The sequence below is a fragment of the Rhinichthys klamathensis genome, unplaced genomic scaffold (assembly GCF_029890125.1).
Source record: "Rhinichthys klamathensis goyatoka isolate OS25496 unplaced genomic scaffold, OSU_Roscu_1.1 h1tg000191l_1, whole genome shotgun sequence".
Lineage (NCBI taxonomy): Eukaryota > Metazoa > Chordata > Actinopteri > Cypriniformes > Leuciscidae > Rhinichthys > Rhinichthys klamathensis.
The window spans coordinates 6,800,095-6,819,094 of record NW_026606717.1 but is presented as its reverse complement, the minus strand read 5'-3'; the positions used below and the strand labels follow the sequence as shown (position 1 = coordinate 6,819,094).

General features: G+C 38.8%; 1 protein-coding gene across 2 annotated transcripts in view; it reads right to left on the bottom strand.

Moving 5' to 3' along the window:
* map4k6 (mitogen-activated protein kinase kinase kinase kinase 6) overlaps positions 1–17,223 on the bottom strand; it is a 30,311-nt gene extending 13,088 nt beyond the window's left edge. Inside the window, exons 1-13 of one of the 2 annotated variants that reach the window (XM_056262231.1) lie at positions 16,946–17,223; positions 14,171–14,228; positions 12,338–12,428; positions 12,201–12,265; positions 10,774–10,829; positions 5,553–5,600; positions 5,314–5,356; positions 5,134–5,206; positions 3,571–3,702; positions 2,132–2,194; positions 1,967–2,048; positions 1,753–1,863; positions 194–269 (exon numbers count right to left, since the gene is read on the bottom strand). In XM_056262231.1, coding sequence (XP_056118206.1) covers positions 194–269; positions 1,753–1,863; positions 1,967–2,048; positions 2,132–2,194; positions 3,571–3,702; positions 5,134–5,206; positions 5,314–5,356; positions 5,553–5,600; positions 10,774–10,829; positions 12,201–12,265; positions 12,338–12,428; positions 14,171–14,228; positions 16,946–17,038 — 991 coding nt within the window. In that variant the 5' untranslated portion in view covers positions 17,039–17,223. The remainder of the gene's footprint in view (positions 1–193; positions 270–1,752; positions 1,864–1,966; positions 2,049–2,131; positions 2,195–3,570; positions 3,703–5,133; positions 5,207–5,313; positions 5,357–5,552; positions 5,601–10,773; positions 10,830–12,200; positions 12,266–12,337; positions 12,429–14,170; positions 14,229–16,945) is intronic. The other variant, XM_056262230.1, reaches the window with a different exon arrangement.
* Positions 17,224–19,000: the final 1,777 nt, after the last annotated feature.

Below are 19,000 nucleotides of genomic sequence, written 5' to 3'. Positions count from 1 at the left end.
AAAATATCTTCTTTTATGTTTGACTAGATTAAACAAACTGAATCAAAGTGAAGGCCTCTCTTTTATATACTCAAAAATGTGTTTTTTGAACAAATGAAAATATAAAAATGATCTATCTGAAATCGGATGCAATGACATATTAACTAGTAAAACTAGTTGTTTTACTGTGTATTAGAGTATGAACAGGACTCACATTGCTCCTCAGACAGAGTTCTCTGAACAGCATGTTTTGCTAGAGAATGAATCTTATCAGGTAAGACACTGCAAGTCTGTAAACACACACACAGAAACACAAACACAAACTCTATAACCACATAAAGACCTTTTACCTCACAGTAAACAAGCACTGTACAGAGAAGTAATGTTAAAAGTCATATATCACGTCCGTTTAAAACCATGTTACTGTTTATGTAATACTTTTGTGTGTGATTGTTTGAGTTTTAAAGGTGAAGTGTGCCATTTTTCATTTTCAAACAAATGGAACTGCTAAAATAATTATTCCTGGGTCAATGACAAATTCATTCTCAGAAATGTACCAATGTTCATATTGGTTTAATTAGTTTTTGAAAAACCTTTATACATTTTTCAGTTTTAATTTAATTACTTAACATAATATTGTGTCTTGAACACATGTGTACATCAGCGTTACTTTAGTATCATTGATACACTATTATAGTCTTGAATTTTAAATTCGTTTTTTTTATTTGGTTTTCATTTTAAATTTAATTCAAGTTATATTGTATATGTATATATTGTTTTTTGTTGTTGTAAGAATTAGTTTTTAGTTTTAGTTTAATTAGTTTTGTATGGAAGCTTGTTTCAGCAACTGAATAAAAAATAAAAAAGGTAATTTCAACTTTTTATCTCACAATTCTGTCTTTTTTCCACAATTCTGAGTTAATCAGACTTTATAACCCTCAATTGCGTGTTTATATCTCTCAATTCTTAGAAAAGAAGTCAGAATTTTGACAATTTACTTGCAATTACGAGAAAAAAAGTGATCTTTTCTTTTCTTTTTTCCCCCATGCCTGAAACAAGCTTCCATAGTTTGGGTTATTTTAGTATTTTAATTGAAACTACATGAAAATGAGAAATGATTCCTTACTAGTTGTAATTAAACACGTTTAGGCTTATATTTTATGTTTATTTTATTTCAAGTAATAAAACTGTTTTTATTTTTAGTTAACAATAATAACCCTGGTGTAGAGATCATTATTACACATTAATTTGATCATTTCCTATTTAATAATAATTATTTTAACATCACAATATTTGTAGGGGTTGCACCACTAATCTAATCTTGCCAACTTTTAAAATATTGATATTTTTACAAAATGGGTTCATTCCTTATCTTTTTACAGTTTTTTTTCTTCATTTTGATGTCAAGATATTTGTATCGCCCTGACATTTCTAACTTGATGCTGCTCAAAAGTAATTTCAAAAGCACTTTCAAGTCGTTTAATGTACGAATTGCTTTTTTCTGTATTTTTGAATTAATGAAATAATAGATCTGGACAAACTGAGCATTATGTCATTGACCCTGTTTGACTGTTCAAACAAACACAGCTTGATAAGCACGACAGTCACAGTGTTTACACATTTCAAAAAGTCAGTAATGGATCACTTATATTTCTCTCACACTGAACTAGGATTGGAGAAAACACTGCATACTTGAGCTTTAATCTTTAAAAGATCTGAAAAAAACTGTTTCCCCATTTTAAAGGAAAATATCATTTATTGCCCTCCATTCACCTCCAGGTCGCTCTCATCCATAGTGTGTGTCTGTTGAAGATCAGGGTTATTGACTGTGTCCAGCAGCTCTATAACCAGGTTACGTGTGAGGAGCTGCGTGACAAAAGCATGCTGAAAAAGTCAAACAAAAAAGGGTCATTCTAAGTAATAAAGCCAGTATCAGGAGGCCCTAAAATAAAGATGATTTTTCGATATAGTTTTGGTTAACAAGTACCTGTAGGAGTTTTTCTGCTGTCGGCCTTTTCCGAGGGCTCTTCGTGAGTGCCATTTTGATGAAATTGTGAAATTCCGTGGACCTAATAATGCAAATGAACTTGCTTTCATTGATTTCGCAAACTGAATAAAATGCAAAGATGAGATGATACTTTTTATTAAATACCATTTGCTCTTGTCCTTCAGTTTGGGAGGCTGAAAACTGCTCTTGGACATCAGCATCAGAGCTCTGAGGGCATAATAACAAAAACTTTGCTATTCTCCTCAGCCAACACTTCCACCAAACCTAATTTTGACCTGTGACCCTAAAGGTCAAAGTCTGTGAAAAGTTCAACCCAATCTAATGTTGTAAGTATTTGACATTTCGGCATATTGGTGGCTAATTCGTGTGAATTTGTACAATCTCATTTGCAGTGTTGGGAAGGTTAGTTTGGAAATGTAATAGGTTACAGATTACAAGTTACCCTACTTAAAGGCCCACTGAAGTCGCTTGGAACGCGCAGCTTTGTATGATGCGTTGACGTAATTTCCACTGAAACAGGAAGCTAAGGCGAGATATACTGAATGGCTCCTCCCCCTTTTCAAATAGCCAATAGCGTTTAGTTTACCTCACAGATTGCAAGTCATACTTGACAGCACCATGGAAGCGAATCCGAGCGCTGATGATACGTTGGATTCTACAGAGCATTTGATTGGACAGAAGATTAGATGAGAAGCTGAAGTCCGCGGTGATGTCAAAAAAATCGGAAATGAGAGACTACGTTTTGAATGCTTATATCTCCTAAATGCGAATTTTGTCATTGTTTTGGAACACACCAGCTTATTCATAACATCACGGGTAACATATTCATACTAAAAGCTAAAAAACTTAAATTTTGATTTCAGGGGGCCTTTAAAATGTAATAAGTAGTGTAACTGATTATATTTAGTTACTTTTTGATTACTTTTCTAAACTTCTAACAAATGTTCTCAACTGTTAATCATTTTAAAACATTTAAACCAGGCAGGGTTAACCTGCAAATTCAAACATGTATGCAAATTCAAAAAATAGCGTTGCAATTTCAAACAAGAGAACCAATCAAAAGCATCAGAACAGCATCGCTTTACTAAACGGCCTTTAAATGGCAGGAGGCATCGTGCACATCAAAAACAAACAAATTAATATTATTCAACATATCCTAGCTTTTTACAGAAAGTATTCAGATGTAACCCCCTTTGTAATCGTTAACATTTTCATAAGTAACTGTAATTTAATTACACAATTATTCTTAGTAACTGTAACTGATTACAGTTACATTTATTTTGTCATTTAATTACGTAACGCCATTACATGTCACTAGTTACTCCCCGACACTGCTCATTTGTATGTTTTCATACGATCTGCTTACGCCTCAGGAGGACCTTCATGACTACTTTTTACTAAAAATCGTACATTTTCATACGATTCACATCATACGAATTCATGTGACATCATCACCTCGTTGGGTTGGAAAAGCTGAATCTTTTTTTGTTGTGAGTTGTCTGCTAGATGATTTGACATCACTCTTTGCAGCATCAGGTGAAATGTGTGTGTGTGTGTGTGTGTGTGTGTGTGTGTGTTCAAACCTCATAGGGTGTAGGTCAAACATAGGCGGTTGCAGCTCTGCTAGTTCAATAGCTGTGATGCCCACCGCCCAGATATCACACAGCTGGTTATAACCCCCTTTCCTTTCCACTGCCGCAACCTCTGGGGCCATCCTGAGAGAAAGTCATTAAAGTTATATATGAAAGAAGCAAAAAACAAATGAACCAGAAGCAATAGGACATGGGATTTATCATTATGTGATCAAACTGCTTTAAATTTGACTCAAAAGGGAATTAAATATACAGCACATATATAAATCCGAGGTGAAAACTCGAATCCACTCTCTGAATTAAGTTTCATTTGACACCAATGCACTACTATTTGAAATATTTACAGCATACTGTTTCACAATCTGTTTTATTATAAATAATAGAATAATACCACTAAACAAAATTTAATATGCATTTTATATTATACCGATAATTCATTTTATAAACACTACCGTTCCAAAGTTTGGGGACAATACTTTAAAAAAAAAAAAGAAACTAATACTTTTATTCAGCGAGGATGCATTAAATTGATCAGAAGTGACAATAAAGACTTTTATAATGTTAAAAAAGAATGCTAAAAAAAAGTATCACAGTTTACACAAAAATATTAAGCAGCAAGACTGTATTCAGATGTGATAGTAATAAGAAATGTTTTGGTAGCATTTTATTTTACAGTCCTGTTCATACTATGAACTTATTATAGTAATTATAATAACTGTGTAAATACTAGGTATCCTAACCTTAACCCATGTAGTTATCTATTAAATGTAAGTGAACATACTGTAAATTAAAACGTATACAATGTTTCTTGAGCAGCAAATCAACATATTAGAATGATTTCTGAAGGATCATGTGACTGAAGACTGGAGTAAATGCTGAAAATTCAGCTTTGCCATTACAGAAATAAATGACATTTTAAAATTAAAGGTGCAGTAAGTGATTATTGAAAAAACAAAACGCTGTTAAAAGTGAATCAGACCGAGCAGCACAACAAACTTGTAGCCAATCAGCAGTAGGGGGCGTGTCCAATCATGATGGGGGAGGAGAGAGAGGGAGATTTGAAAAAAGACTGTAGAAAGAGAGATGGCTGAGAGACATTACAATGGAGAAAAGAAGGGTTGTGAAAATGGACACCAGGTTGCGTTGTTTCTGCTCCAAGCACGGGTAACATTGCTTTTGAGTGTGTGTGTGCTGCTGCTATACTTGTGTATTGTATGTTCATTTTTTTGTTCTTTTGGTCATATTTTTAGCGAAGCTTTTTTTTTGCTTTGCTTCTGTAATGATAAAGATCTTTTTTTTCACTCGCATTGCGTGTGATTTTGGGGGCGGAGCAATGAAGGGAGGGGGTGTGTTTGTTTGGGTTGTTTTCAAATATCAACAGTGTTCAACAATGATTCTCAGAAATCGCTTACTGACCCTTTAAAGTAGAAACAGTAAAAATCCACAATATTACTGTTTTTACTGTACTTTTTACTCAAATAAATGCTGTCTTACCGACGCCAATCTTTTGAACGGTAAAAGTGTTTACAAAAGTACCATATCTTGGTGACTCACCAGTACGGCGTCCCGATGAAGGACTTTCTCTTAGCAACAGATGCGTTGATCTCAGCTGCCACTCCAAAATCCGCTGATAGACAGACAGAGGGGAGACAAAAGGCCATATTTAAGAGATTTATGGAGTATTAGTTAATATATGCCTGTGTGTGTCTGAGACAGGGGTAAACCCAGACTGACCTAGTTTGACATCTCCTCGCTCTGTCAAAAGAATGTTGGCACCCTGTGGGCAACCAATAATGACACAATGAGCACATCCACGCTATCAGACCCAAGCTATCATCTCACATGCATCACTATAGAGAGATATACAGATATACAGACTCATATACAGTTAGTGAACTCTACTAACGTTTATCAAAAACACTGCATGCCAACATGGTTATAGGCAATAATGGCTTATTGATTTGTAAAATTACTTTTATGTCTCTATGCATTTTTCCCGCATGATGGAGATGATGTAGTCCCTGTAAACAAAAAGAAAACAATTGTGAAAAATACAGCATGAATGAGCTTTAGTTTCATTTTTACTAACCTTTAACCCTGATTAGTAATTCATCCTGGGTAGAAAGGTGTTGAAATTTCACTTTTATTTGCATATTTAGAGGAATGTTTTGAAAGTGATGTAGCATTGGAATAGAATTTCACCCTATCTAATTTATAAATGTATTTTTTTGTATCTTGTAATTGTTACGGGTGTGGTGCAGGTTGAAGGAGAAGCAGCAGTCAACAGGTCCAATTCAAATATACTTTACTAAATAACAAAACAAGGATCACGGGGGACAGTAACACACCATACACAAACGTTACATAAACGAGAACCGACCAGGAGTGAGGGAGAACACAGGGTTTACATACACAGAGAACAGATTAGGGAAACAAGGCACAGCTGGGGCAAATGAACTAGACACAGGTGAAATAAACTAAACACTAACGAGGAGCGGGAAACTGGAAACAGGACTGAACCAAATACACAAAGAACGGGGGAAACACAGGACATACATGTAACATTAGCTCCCCCTCCTGCAAGGCGCGTCCTCGCGCCGAGTAACATCAATAAGGGTGGGGGGGTGGGCGCCCTGGAGGCTGACGAGGGAGTGGCCTACCCGGAGCAGGAAGCCTCCAGGGCGGAGCAGGATATGCAGGAGGCCAGGGCGGAGCAGGACGTGCAGGAGGCCAGGGCGGAGCAGGACGTGCAGGAGGCCAGGGCGGAGCAGGACGTGCAGGAGGCCAGGGCGGAGACCTTCCCTCGGGTGGCCAGGGTGGAGACTTTCCCTCGGGTGGCCAGGGTGGAGAGGGTGGAGACTTTCCCTCGGGTGGCCAGGGTGGAGAGGGTGGAGACTTTCCCTCGGGTGGCCAGGGTGGAGAGGCCACTTCAGGTGGCCAGGGTGGAGAGGCCACTTCAGGTGGCCAGGGTGGAGAGGCCACTTCAGGTGGCCAGGGTGGAGAGGCCACTTCAGGTGGCCAGGGTGGAGAGGCCACTTCAGGTGGCCAGGGTGGAGAGGCCACTTCAGGTGGCCAGGGTGGATACTGTCCCTCGGGTGGCTTATATCCCCCCCCCAAAATTTTCTTGGGGGGAGTGACGGGTTCAGAGACAGGCTTGGGGGAACTGGACGGGACCAGCGGAGAAGGCACGGGAGGACTGGACGGGACCAGCAGAGAAGGCTCGGGAGGACTGGACGGGACCAGCGGAGAAGGCTCGGGAGGACTGGACGGGACCAGCAGAGAAGGCTCGGGAGGACTGGACGGGACCAGCGGAGAAGGCTCGGGAGGACTGGACGGGACCAGCGGAGAAGGCTCTGGCTCGGCAGGCGCGCAGGGAAGCTCCGGCTCGGCAGGCGTGCGGGGAAGCTCCGGCTCGGCAGGCGTGCGGGGAAGCTCCGGCTCGGCAGGCGTGCAGGGAAGCTCAGGCTCGGCAGGGCTGCAGGGAAGCTCAGGCTCGGCAGGGCTGCAGGGAAGCTCAGGCTCGGCAGGGCTGCAGGGAAGCTCAGGCTCGGCAGGGCTGCAGGGAAGCTCTGGCTCGGCAGGGCTGCAGGGAACCAGCTGTGAAGGCTCGGCTGGGCTGGACGGAACCAGCGGTGCGGGCTTGGCTGGGCTGGACGGAACCAGCGGTGAGGGCTTGGCTGGGCTGGACGGAACCAGCGGTGCGGACACGGCGTGCCATGGGAGAAAGCTCTCCAGACATCTGGAGAGTGCCTCTCTCCAGTCCAGACCAGAGAGATCTGGAAGTTCCCTTGGGTCGACCACCTTGGCCCCTCGCCGGTAACACGCCTTGATTATCTCATCGCCCAGCGAGCAGGAGGCAGCGAGTGGAACAAAGCCCCAGGTAAAGTGGAACAGATCACGGCTATCCAGCGCCAAAGCCGTGATCTGTCCCGCGAGCTCCCAGATCTCCATCTTCCTCTTCTTTTCTTTTCCTTTTCCTTTTTGGTCGGTTCTTCTGTTACGGGTGTGGTGCAGGTTGAAGGAGAAGCAGCAGTCAACAGGTCCAATTCAAATATACTTTACTAAATAACAAAACAAGGATCACGGGGGACAGTAACACACCATACACAAACGTTACATAAACGAGAACCGACCAGGAGTGAGGGAGAACACAGGGTTTACATACACAGAGAACAGATTAGGGAAACAAGGCACAGCTGGGGCAAATGAACTAGACACAGGTGAAATAAACTAAACACTAACGAGGAGCGGGAAACTGGAAACAGGACTGAACCAAATACACAAAGAACGGGGGAAACACAGGACATACATGTAACAGTAATGTTATTGTGAATTATTAATTATTCTGAACTCATCATTTGTAATCAAAATGGATCTTTCGGTCAAACGACATATTTGTCCAATCATTAAGTCTGCTTAAACCCCGCCCCTTTCTTACTAATGACCTCAGGCTCGCTATCAGATACTTTATTTCGATTTCCTCCATATAAACAGAATAAATCATACAATTACAGATACCATTGACTGATAACATATACTTTTAACCCCTAATATGCATATGACTTTCATGTCTCTTGTTAATAAAAAGGTCCATGCAACAAATAGGCTCGCAATCAGATCTGCCCCTGTCCAATAAACAACCGATGGATAGAACCTCATCCCTGCCCTAAATTTTTTTCCATAATCGGTTTTACGTCACATATAGAAGGAAAGATCAGTCCCTACTTCAGTTACATTGCAACTTTAATATTAAGTCCGACACAAATAAGACTAGGGATGTACGATACATCGGCCACCACATCAGTGTCGGACGATATATGTTCATTTTTAATGTTATCGTTATCGGCCCAATAAAAATTGGCCGATATATTAAAGCCGATAAATAATGCATTATTTCCTTCAGCTGAGACACTTCAGATGTGCACTGTTCACCATGATGGTTTTGAATTGCTTGAAATATGATTGGAATCACTTCAAAAAAGGAAAATACAGTTGAGTCCAACATGTGCAGCGCAAGTCTGTCATTTAGGCTACATTCAAATTATAATGAGAACATTATTATAATTGTGTGCTTGGGACATGGATTTTATAGTGAGTCTTTTGTTTGTAATCAGGTGCTCAAAAATAAAATAAAAACCCTTGGATTTAGATTCATCGGCCAATATATCGGTTATCAGCTTTTTAAATATAAAGAATTATCGGTTATCGGTATCGGCCAAAAGTTTCATATTGGTACATCCCTAAATAAGACCAATAACCAATAAATGGCTGATAAAAAAAAATCTATTTTTTTTTTGTTAAAATAAAATAAAACAGTAAAAGCTAAAAATCATAAAAAGCTAAATTTAGACATCATAACATTATAATGTACAGTATAAAAATATTATTGATTATTATAATTAGATACTATTTTATACACTCACCTAAAGGATTATTAGGAACACCAAACTAATACTGTGTTTGACCCCCTTTTGTTTTCAGAACTGCCTTAATTCTACATGGCATTGATTCAACAAGGTGCTGAAAGCATTCTTTAGAAATGTTGGCCCATATTGATAGGATAGCATCTTGCAGTTGATGGAGATTTGTGGGATGCACATCCAGGGCACGAAGCTCCCGTTCCACCACATCCCAAAGATGCTCTATTGGGTTGAGATCTGGTGACTGTGGGGGCCATTTTAGTACAGTGAACTCATTGTCATGTTCAAGAAACCAATTTGAAATGATTCGAGCTTTGTGACATGGTGCATTATCCTGCTGGAAGTAGCCATCAGAGGATGGGTACATGGTGGCCATAAAGGGATGGACATGGTCAGAAACAATGCTCAGGTAGGCCGTGGCATTTAAACGATGCCCAATTGGCACTAAGGGGCCTAAAGTGTGCCAAGAAAACATTCCCCACACCATTACACCACCACCACCAGCCTGCACAGTGGTGACAAGGCATGATGGATCCATGTTCTCATTCTGTTTACGCCAAATTCTGACTCTAACATCTGAATGTCTCAACAGAAATCGAGACTCATCAGACCAGGGAACATTATTCCAGTCCAATTTTGGTGAGCTCTTGCAAATTGTAGCCTCTTTTTCCTATTTGTAGTGGAGATGAGCGGTACCCGGTGGGGTCTTCTGCTGTTGTAGCCCATCCGCCTCAAGGTTGTGTGTGTTGTGGCTTCACAAATTCTTTGCTGCATACCTCGGTTGTAACGAGTGGTTATTTCAGTCAAAGTTGCTCTTCTGTCAGCTTGAATCAGTCGGCCCATTCTCCTCTGACCTCTAGCATCAACAAGGCATTTTCGCCCACAGGACTGCCGCATACTGGATGTTTTTCCCTTTTTACACCATTCTTTGTAAACCCTAGAAATGGTTGTGCGTGAAAATCCCAGTAACTGAGCAGATTGTGAAATACTCAGACCGGCCCGTCTGGCACCAACAACCATGCCACGCTCAAAATTGCTTAAATTACCTTTCTTTCCCATTCTGACATTCAGTTTGGAGTTCAGGAGATTGTCTTGACCAGGACCACACCCCTAAATGCATTGAAGCAACTGCCATGTGATTGGTTGATTAGATAATTGCATTAATGAGAAATTGAACAGGTGTTCCTAATAATCCTTTAGGTGAGTGTATTATATTGCTATTAAAGTTTAAGTAAATGTATATCCCTACATATTTAATAATAAGTTAATAACAATGGTTGGGCAAGTATAGCATTCAATAGGCATGCAACTGGTTTAGAAATGTCTCTACATAAATCGAATCATCATCACTTTAATTGATGCAATTCCCATCGCTGTTTGATGTCTTTAAATGCTGAAACTAAACACAGCATGTGGACGTTTCTGTGACTGTACAAAGCGCATAAATATTTAAAGTTGGAAGCATTGTTTAGTTTATTGTTTAGATTGATTGTCTGTTCCTAAATAACTCGCCGTATTGTTTAAACATCTGTCGCTGCTATTTAAGTTTTTGCGTTGCTTTCAAAATTGCTGCAGTGTTAAAAGTTTGAAACATTGCTTGATGCAGGGTTAAAAGTGGATTAAGAATAGTGTGAAATGCAATAGTGCGAAAAGACAACCACAAACAACCCTATGCCAAGACAGATCATTAAAAACATATACTGTACATAAGATTAAAATCCCTTCCTATTGCGCCATGAACCTAAAGTGATGAAAAACTTGAAAGTATACTCACCTGAAGTGTCTCTCTGCTCACATAAGCTATCTGTCTCTCTTTCAGAGGACCAGTGACTGCAGAAACACAATGACCTTATTCAGACTGATAAATTACCATATGAGCATTAATCCTCTTTCAGGCAATATAAATAACAACAGAAACCACTGCAAACGGAACGAGCCTTCATACAAATACGGAATCAAACATAGCAAAGCTTGCTCATGAAACCATTAAACATTGCCACTTCAGCTTTTTTTTATCCAATCATTTAAAAAATTTAAATTGACAGATTAATCGATTATCAATCTATTTGCAGTGCTAATAATGTCCTAGAACATCTATGTACAGTAGGGATGGGCGATATATTATCGTTTGCGATATATCGTTAAAATTTTTCCTCACGATAAGAATTAGTCTTCCCGCGATAATAACGATAAAGCCTATGACGGGACGCATTCGCAGCTCACGCGCATGGCGGAAGGCGGACGTGGAGCTGAGGTGAAGTTTATCGCTAAACGAGTACCGGTAACTACCTCTACAATCTGGAACTGGTACACACAGATTTTCATCCGCCCATCTCGCCGAACACTGACTGAGCGCTTGAGAGTGTCGCTCTCCGTCAAGTGATCCGTAAAGCCCACTATATCAGTTCATCTCAATGAATACACAGTGTATTTGACGCGCAGTAAACACTGAGGCGCATGACGTGCTGTCACTGCTGAGAGCGCTCCGTGTTTCTCACGCACTCGATGAGAGAGAGAGAGTCTTACATACCACGCAGAATTGAAGTGTACATGACGTCTACATGTAAATTATATTATTTGTTGTATTTTCCTGTAAAAATAATGGAGTTCATTTGGAATTATTCAGCTTTGAGCAAGCAGAAACTAATGCGCAGACGTGATGATATTCATGAACCCAGCAGCTCATCAATCCTTAATGTGGTTTATATTGTTATTAGTATCAGAATTCGTAGTAGTATTAGTATAACTATTCGTTGTTAGATTTTTTATATTTCAAACTTGTAAATGATTTGAATTATTACTGTGTGATGTTTTTCAGTATAGTTGCACTATTTAAACATTATCTGCACTTTTACAGAAGACACGTATGCAACTTTTCCATTTCTGCAAGGGATGGTGTTTACTGTTTTACTGTTTTTTGATTATTATTTTATGTATGGTAATTGGTATTTTATAGGAGCCTATTTGGTGAAGGGTACATTTTACTTTGCATGCAGCTATCACTTGTAGCCAAAAACAGTGGTGAATATGGTATTGTATTTATATCGTCATTGATATCGTTATCGCAATAAATGGCAGAAAATATCGTGATATATTTTTAAGTCCATATCGCCCATCCCTAATGTACAGTAATTGGAATTATATGCATTCACGTAGCACATTCATTATTACATTAGATAGATGTCAGTCTTTGAATTGTACCATGGTAAATGTCCTGCAGTGATCCTCCTCCACAGAATTCCATGCAGATCCATAACTTGTTATTTCTGTGGAATATGAAGAAGTTCATTGTTAGATTTACTTCAGTTTCCTATTTATTAGTGCCCTGCGGGACTTACCTGAGGTAGCTGCCGAAATAGGCGACAATGTTTTTGTGAGTGCAATCCTTCATCATGGTTATCTCATGTTGAATGCTTGAAATATCATCACCTGACAGAAAAAGAAAAAGAGGACTTGTCTGTAATCTTGTATGATTCTGCTTTGCTATCATGTTTTCAACATTCTGCCTCCCCCCCAAAAAAGGGGGATTTACCGGGATTAAAAGATTGATCTGAAATTCAGATGCTGCAGTGAGTAATTCAGTTCAAATTGAATTTACAACCATAATACATGGATCTCTAAAGATATATTAAAACAGTAAAAGTTGCAGCTTCTGGCCTTTCTAATCCTGTTCAGTTTTGAAATCTGAATATGTGTCAATGTGTTGATGCGGATATCTTCAGTTCGGAAGCTCAAAACAAAAAACAACAAAGAATCAATGTAATAATGTTAAGATAATAAGTGTTGGACAATAACTGTAGGTAACGGTGATGATGTTTACTTGACTTAAAGGGTCAGTCCACCAAAAAAAGTAAATTCTGTCATTAATTACTCACCCTCTTGTCGTTCCAAACCCGTAAGACTTTCGTTCAGAACACAAATGAAGATATTTTTGATGAAATCTTAAGAAAGTGGAAGTTGCGTAGCTGTCAATGGAGGGACAGAAAGCTCTCAGATTCCATCAAAAATATCTTCACTTGTGTTCTGAAGATAAATGAAAGTCTTACGGGTCTGGAACGACATAGGGTGACTAAACAATGACAGAATTTTAAATTTTGGGTGAACTAACCCTTTAATTGACCCTTTGTTACTTAAGCCCCGCCCCTTTCCTAACTTTAAGTCACTCAGACAAGCGTCACAGAACAGAATTTACATGATACATCAATTTTGGTGAAACTTGCTCATAAAGGGATAAAAATAGAATGAAAATTTTCCATTTGCGTTTTAAAATTAAGTGTGACATTGCAAAGAACCTTTATCTGGCAAATTCTTTTAACAGTCAACTGTTTAAACTGTTTCTTCCATTTCTACAATGCTTTCACGATGGTATTAGTGGCACTACAATGACCTGAATCAATGTGTAAGATAAGGGAACTGGCAACAACGGTTTACTGTATTTTTGAGTCATTTCTGTAGTGCAGGGATTCCCAAACTGAGGTTGATGAATAGTCATGAAAATGTTTACTGCTTTGAAAAGTTCATAAGAACATTGTAATGGACATGGATTGCTATGGAGCCACTAAAGGGACATGGTGAAGAAAAAAATATGAGATGGGAGGAAAAATGATTTGGCAATGATTTCGCGTTCTCTCGCAAATGTTTTGTGTTATATTACGCAAAAGCATTGACTTATGATTTTTCACCACCATGTCCCCTTAGGGGCTCCGTAGATTACTTTTAATATGTATTTTTTTGGGTGAACTATCCCTTTAAATTGTCAAGGGGTACATGAAATTAATATTTTAGGTCAGAGGGGTTCGGTTGACAAAAAAGTTCGGGAATCCCTGCAGTAGTGGATAGTTTAATTTAATTGTAGTGGAGCTATTTAAACATACAGAAATTCCATAGACTTACATTAGAAAAAAAACAAATGTCAACAGTTGCTAAAGAAGTAATGAGTTTAAAGAAGGGTTTAGAAAAAGGAAATTTTCTCATTTTAAAATGTTCGAACAAATTTTTGACTAAATAATTGCCTAGAATGTATATAATTTCACTCATTTTGTTACATTTATTTACATTAGATTGACAACTCAAATATCATCCACATCTACTGAAAAGGCCAAACCATAGTTCCATCCCTATATCAATACAATGCAAATGAGTTTTATTGAAAAATAAAGTTTATGACCTACCAGGGTCCAGTTTGACCACTTTAATAGCTGCGATGACTGAAGTCTTAATGCTACGGGCCTATAAAGACAAAGAAACAAAGTTGGTGCTTTATGCAGATGAGTTTAATGTCATTGTGCTTCTACACATAAGCAATGCATGTTGACATCAAACCTTTGCATCAGTCAGTTTAAGACAAATTTCCTCCTGGTTCTTTTTTAAGGTCGCTTGTGACCTGTTGTGTCACTAAAAACGGTTGTGTTGTTATGTCACTTTCAAGCTCCTACATTGTTTTTTGTGGTTGCAGTGGATAATAAAAAGCCAGTGCGCAAAGAACCACAAGTATTTTAATACATTCACAAATACACACTACCTCTTTGACATTTGACTGGGTATCAGTTCCATCTTTTAAAGGCCTTATAATATTTTAACATGAAAGAAATGTGATTGTCTCATTTACTACATCACAATAACCAGACAGTTGATGGACCCTATTGACTTCAATAGAAGAAAAAAATAAATACTATGAAAGTAAATGGGGTCCAAAAACTGTTCGGTTGCCAACATTCTTCAAAATATCTTCTTTTGTTCAGCAAAATAAAGAAACTCATACAGGTTGGGAACAACACGAGGGTGAGTTTATGATGGCAGAATTTACATTTTTCAGTGAACTATCCCTTTAAAAAATTCGTCAAAACATCTGCCACCACTGAAAACCATCATACGTTTTGTAAGGAACATTATGTGCCAGTGTGGTCTACGCAAGACAGAAAAATGAAGCTGCCTGCCTGTAACCGTGGTAACCAGCAGCCAATAGTGGATCAGCAGACACTGGAAAGGTGAAGTAGAGATGAAAAAAAGTAGCAGCGCTCATTTCCTGTTTTCTTTCCTGCTGAACTCAATCACATCCTGTAATGTGACTTTCTCCGTTATCAAGGCCATGATTCATGTTTGTTCAGGCAGAGCGATATAAATGGACACTCAATTCCACCCAATTGGGGCACAAGGTCACTGAACAATTTAGCACGGCAAAATGTGCATAAAGAGTTTACACTTTTTTTTACTATTTGCTTCCACATATGCAAATAGAAAATGTTTTTCACTGCCTGTTATTTCTGTTGCACATTATGCCACCATAACCAGTTCAATGCATAGAATGGAAAACATTTCATTTTCCCTATGTTTCCCTCAAGTTCAGTATGGTGGTTTCTCTCTCATGAGTAAGTGGTTCACAGTGCATGCAGAATCGCATGTTTTTTTATGGTGTTAAAACATGCCAGAGCCACATGGGCGTTGCTGAACATCAAAGTCAATGGGGTGTGAAAGTGTGTAACATGGTCAGACATTTAGTACACACATCACATACTGTGAAATGGGTAGTTAATACTAGTTCCTTCCTTCAACACATTAGGGGATAGTTCACCCAAAAATGAAAATGATGTCATAATTTAGGCTACTCATCTTCAAGTTGTACCAAAGCTGAATTTCTTTCTTCTGTTGAACACAAAAGAAGATATTTTGAAGAATGTTGTTAATCAAACAGTTGATGGACCCCATTGACCTCCATTGTATGAAAAATGGAAGTCACTCACTATGGAAGTCAATGGGGTCCAAAAACTGTTTGGTTACCCACATTCTTCAAAATATCGTCTTTTGTGTTCAGCAGGAGAAAGAAACTCATTGATGAACAACTTGAGGGTGAGTAAATAATCACAACATTTTTGGATGAACTGTCCCTTTAAGGCACATGCATAATATATTATCACTTTCCAGTTCGAAAGCACAATCAACATCTGTGGTATCTGTCTCATGAGACTAACAGCAGATTCTCCAACTAGAAAGTGTTTTGGAACGTAAGAGTAAATTTGCTGATAGACCATCTTGGACCAGCAACAAATCAGTTGCATGTTCCAAAACACAGACCAGCAAGCATAGCTGTCATTTCACCCTCTAGATTAACTGTAGACCCGATATTGTCCGGATATGAGTAACCCACTTCTAGCCAAAATAACCTTGAATTTGGTAACATGTCGTTTTTGCCAAAATAACTTGCGAGATGAGTGATATTTCATAATGTATAAGCAAAGTCAACAGTGATTACAAGGTGTTTGTTTTAATTTCTTTGACTGACTAGTCTATTCTTGTGCTATGGTTAGACGTCTATTAAATCTGACTTTCACTGACAGCACAAATTTGCCTTGTTTTAGCCTAGACGTCAGGGTTGTGTTTGGACGGCTATTAGACGTCTATTAAATGCCTTTTACCATGGTTAACATAGTTTAGCCAAAATGGCATCTACAAATAACCTATAGCAAACATGGAACGTTCTCAGAACTTTGCAAGGTTCTCTCAAAGTTATGAGCACGTTCTTCCAGTAACGAGAATGTTCGTTCAAAGTTCATTGTACGTTTTTTTTCTCCAGAAGTTAGTTGGACGTTTGTCTTATTTTATAAATGTTACTAATGAAATGTTCAAAGAACACCCCATGACGTTTTCATAACTCAATGGGAACGTTAGCAAAACGTTCTAGAACATATTTTTGTTAGCTGGGAAATCTGTGGTAACTTGACATATTAGCCATTGCTGTAATGAGAAAGAAAGAAAGAAAGAAAGAAAGAAAGAAAGAAAGAAAGAAAGAAAGAAAGAAAGAAAGAAAGAAAGAAAGAAAGAAAGAAAGAAAGATCTGGTTGTGAAATTTTGGTTATTGTATTTGTGCATCATATCGGCACAAACAAACACAAGCCTTATTTGGACGAAATGTTTACGGAAATCGTTTTTCTAAGACACTTTTGTCCTACCTTGAACACATCTCCATATGTCCCGCTGCCTATGCGGTGTATCAGCTCATAGTCATCGAGCGGATCCGTGTGCGATACGCCGATCGCGTCCATAGCAGCGCGGCATTGGATTCGTTTTCTCACGGTACTGAATCAGCGGATGATACTCATCCAAATGCCACAAACACCACTTCCTCAACATCCGCGTAACAAGTGCACTAGAGTGAACATGGCAGCGATGACAAACGCATCTCTCTGTCTGTCTGCACGCTGAAGACAGGGGGCGTTCACACAAGACGCGTTCACAAGAGCGCAAGTGCGCAACAGGATGGCGCAGAACGCCTGCTTTTGAACAGGTTATAATAAACCAAATTAAACAATATGGATCATTCTGATCTGCTTGCTTTAAATGAATTTAGAAAACAAAAACCAAAAAATGCACATATGAGTCACTTCACCTTTTTTTTTTACATAGTGTTCATATTTGTGAGATTGTAGGCTATAGATTTGTACTCATTGTAGGCTATATGGTTTAAAAAAAATTGCTCGCTAGAAGAAAAATATCGCTCATCGTTCTTTTTAGAGATATGTTCACCCAAAAAAGAGAATTCTGAAAAAGAGAAAAAAAAAAATGTCATAATTTACTCACCCTCATGTTGTTCCAAACTTGTATGAATTTCTTTCTTCTACTGAACACAAAATACATTTTCTATAGGTCTACTATGGAAATCAATGGGGCCCATTAACTGCTTGATTACCCATATTCTTCAAAATACCTTTGTGTTCAGCAGAATAAAAAAAAAATCATACAGTTTTGGAACAACGTGGGGCTGAGTAAATGATGACAGAATTTTCGGTAGCACTTTATTTTACAGTCCTGTTCCCCATGTAGGCTACATACTATAGGCCTAGTAGGCAATTACTCTCTAAACTACCCAGCCAACATGTGGGGCCCATATGGGTATGAAATGGGCTGAAAAATGGGCTTGTAGGATTGTCCGCGGGTTTCATAATGGCCCCATGTTAATTATGAATTTCATGTAGGATTGCACTATAGGTGGGACCCAAGTGGGCAACAAGACCCATCTCGGTCCCAGCTTTAACCCAGTCGACATTTGGGGCCCATGTGGGTTTGAAATGGGCTGAAAAATGGGCTCTGTATGGGATTGTCCACGGGTTCCATAATGGCCTCATGTTAATTGCCCAGATGGATTTCATATAGACTAGGATTGCACTTGGTAGGCTACTAGGTGGGACCCTAAGTGGGCAACATGCACAAGACCCATCTCGGTCGCCAGCTTAATAACCGCGGGTTGGGCCTACTAACCCTGGCCTGAACCTACCCCTAAACCTAACCTTATTTATCCAGTATTTCTTAGGTAGGCTACGCTGTAAATACACGTAAGTGCACGTACCCTACTGTAAAATAAAGTGCCATCGAATTTTAATTTTTGGACGACCTATCCCTTTAAAACGCAACGCAGTAAAAAATAATCTAAACGCGACGCGACGGTAACGCTAAAAAACGTCGTTACGCAGCGAGTTTAGATTAAACGTTTAAATTAAGTTTGACTTAAACACAAAGGCCAAAAAGGACTTCTACTTTTAGTTTTTCATTTGGCTGTAATAGCCTATTAGTTAGGCATATATTATGCTTAATCTTACTATATCCATTTATTTAGACAAATCTTTGACATAAAAAACAAGCGTAGCCTACATTTACATCATCAGCAAGCAACCTAATGGACGACAATTAGGTGATTTATGGCAACAGTATTACGTTATAGTAGATATCAAATAATGTAATTTCTAACAAAATACTAATAACTTGAGTGTTGTTTGAAGTTTGAAGCAGATTAGTGCGCGAGTGCCACCTACAGGCGATGAGTATTCGTGAGACTTGATCATAGACAGTATCAGAGAATGTGCGGATGCTTTGAGAACGCACGTCCTGCTCCATCTTTGCGTGAATAGGCCTACATGATGGCACAGGAATTAAAGAAATAAAGTTGGGAAAATTACTATTTTTAATGTTTTTTAAATAAGTCTCTTATGCTCATCAAGCCTGCATTTATT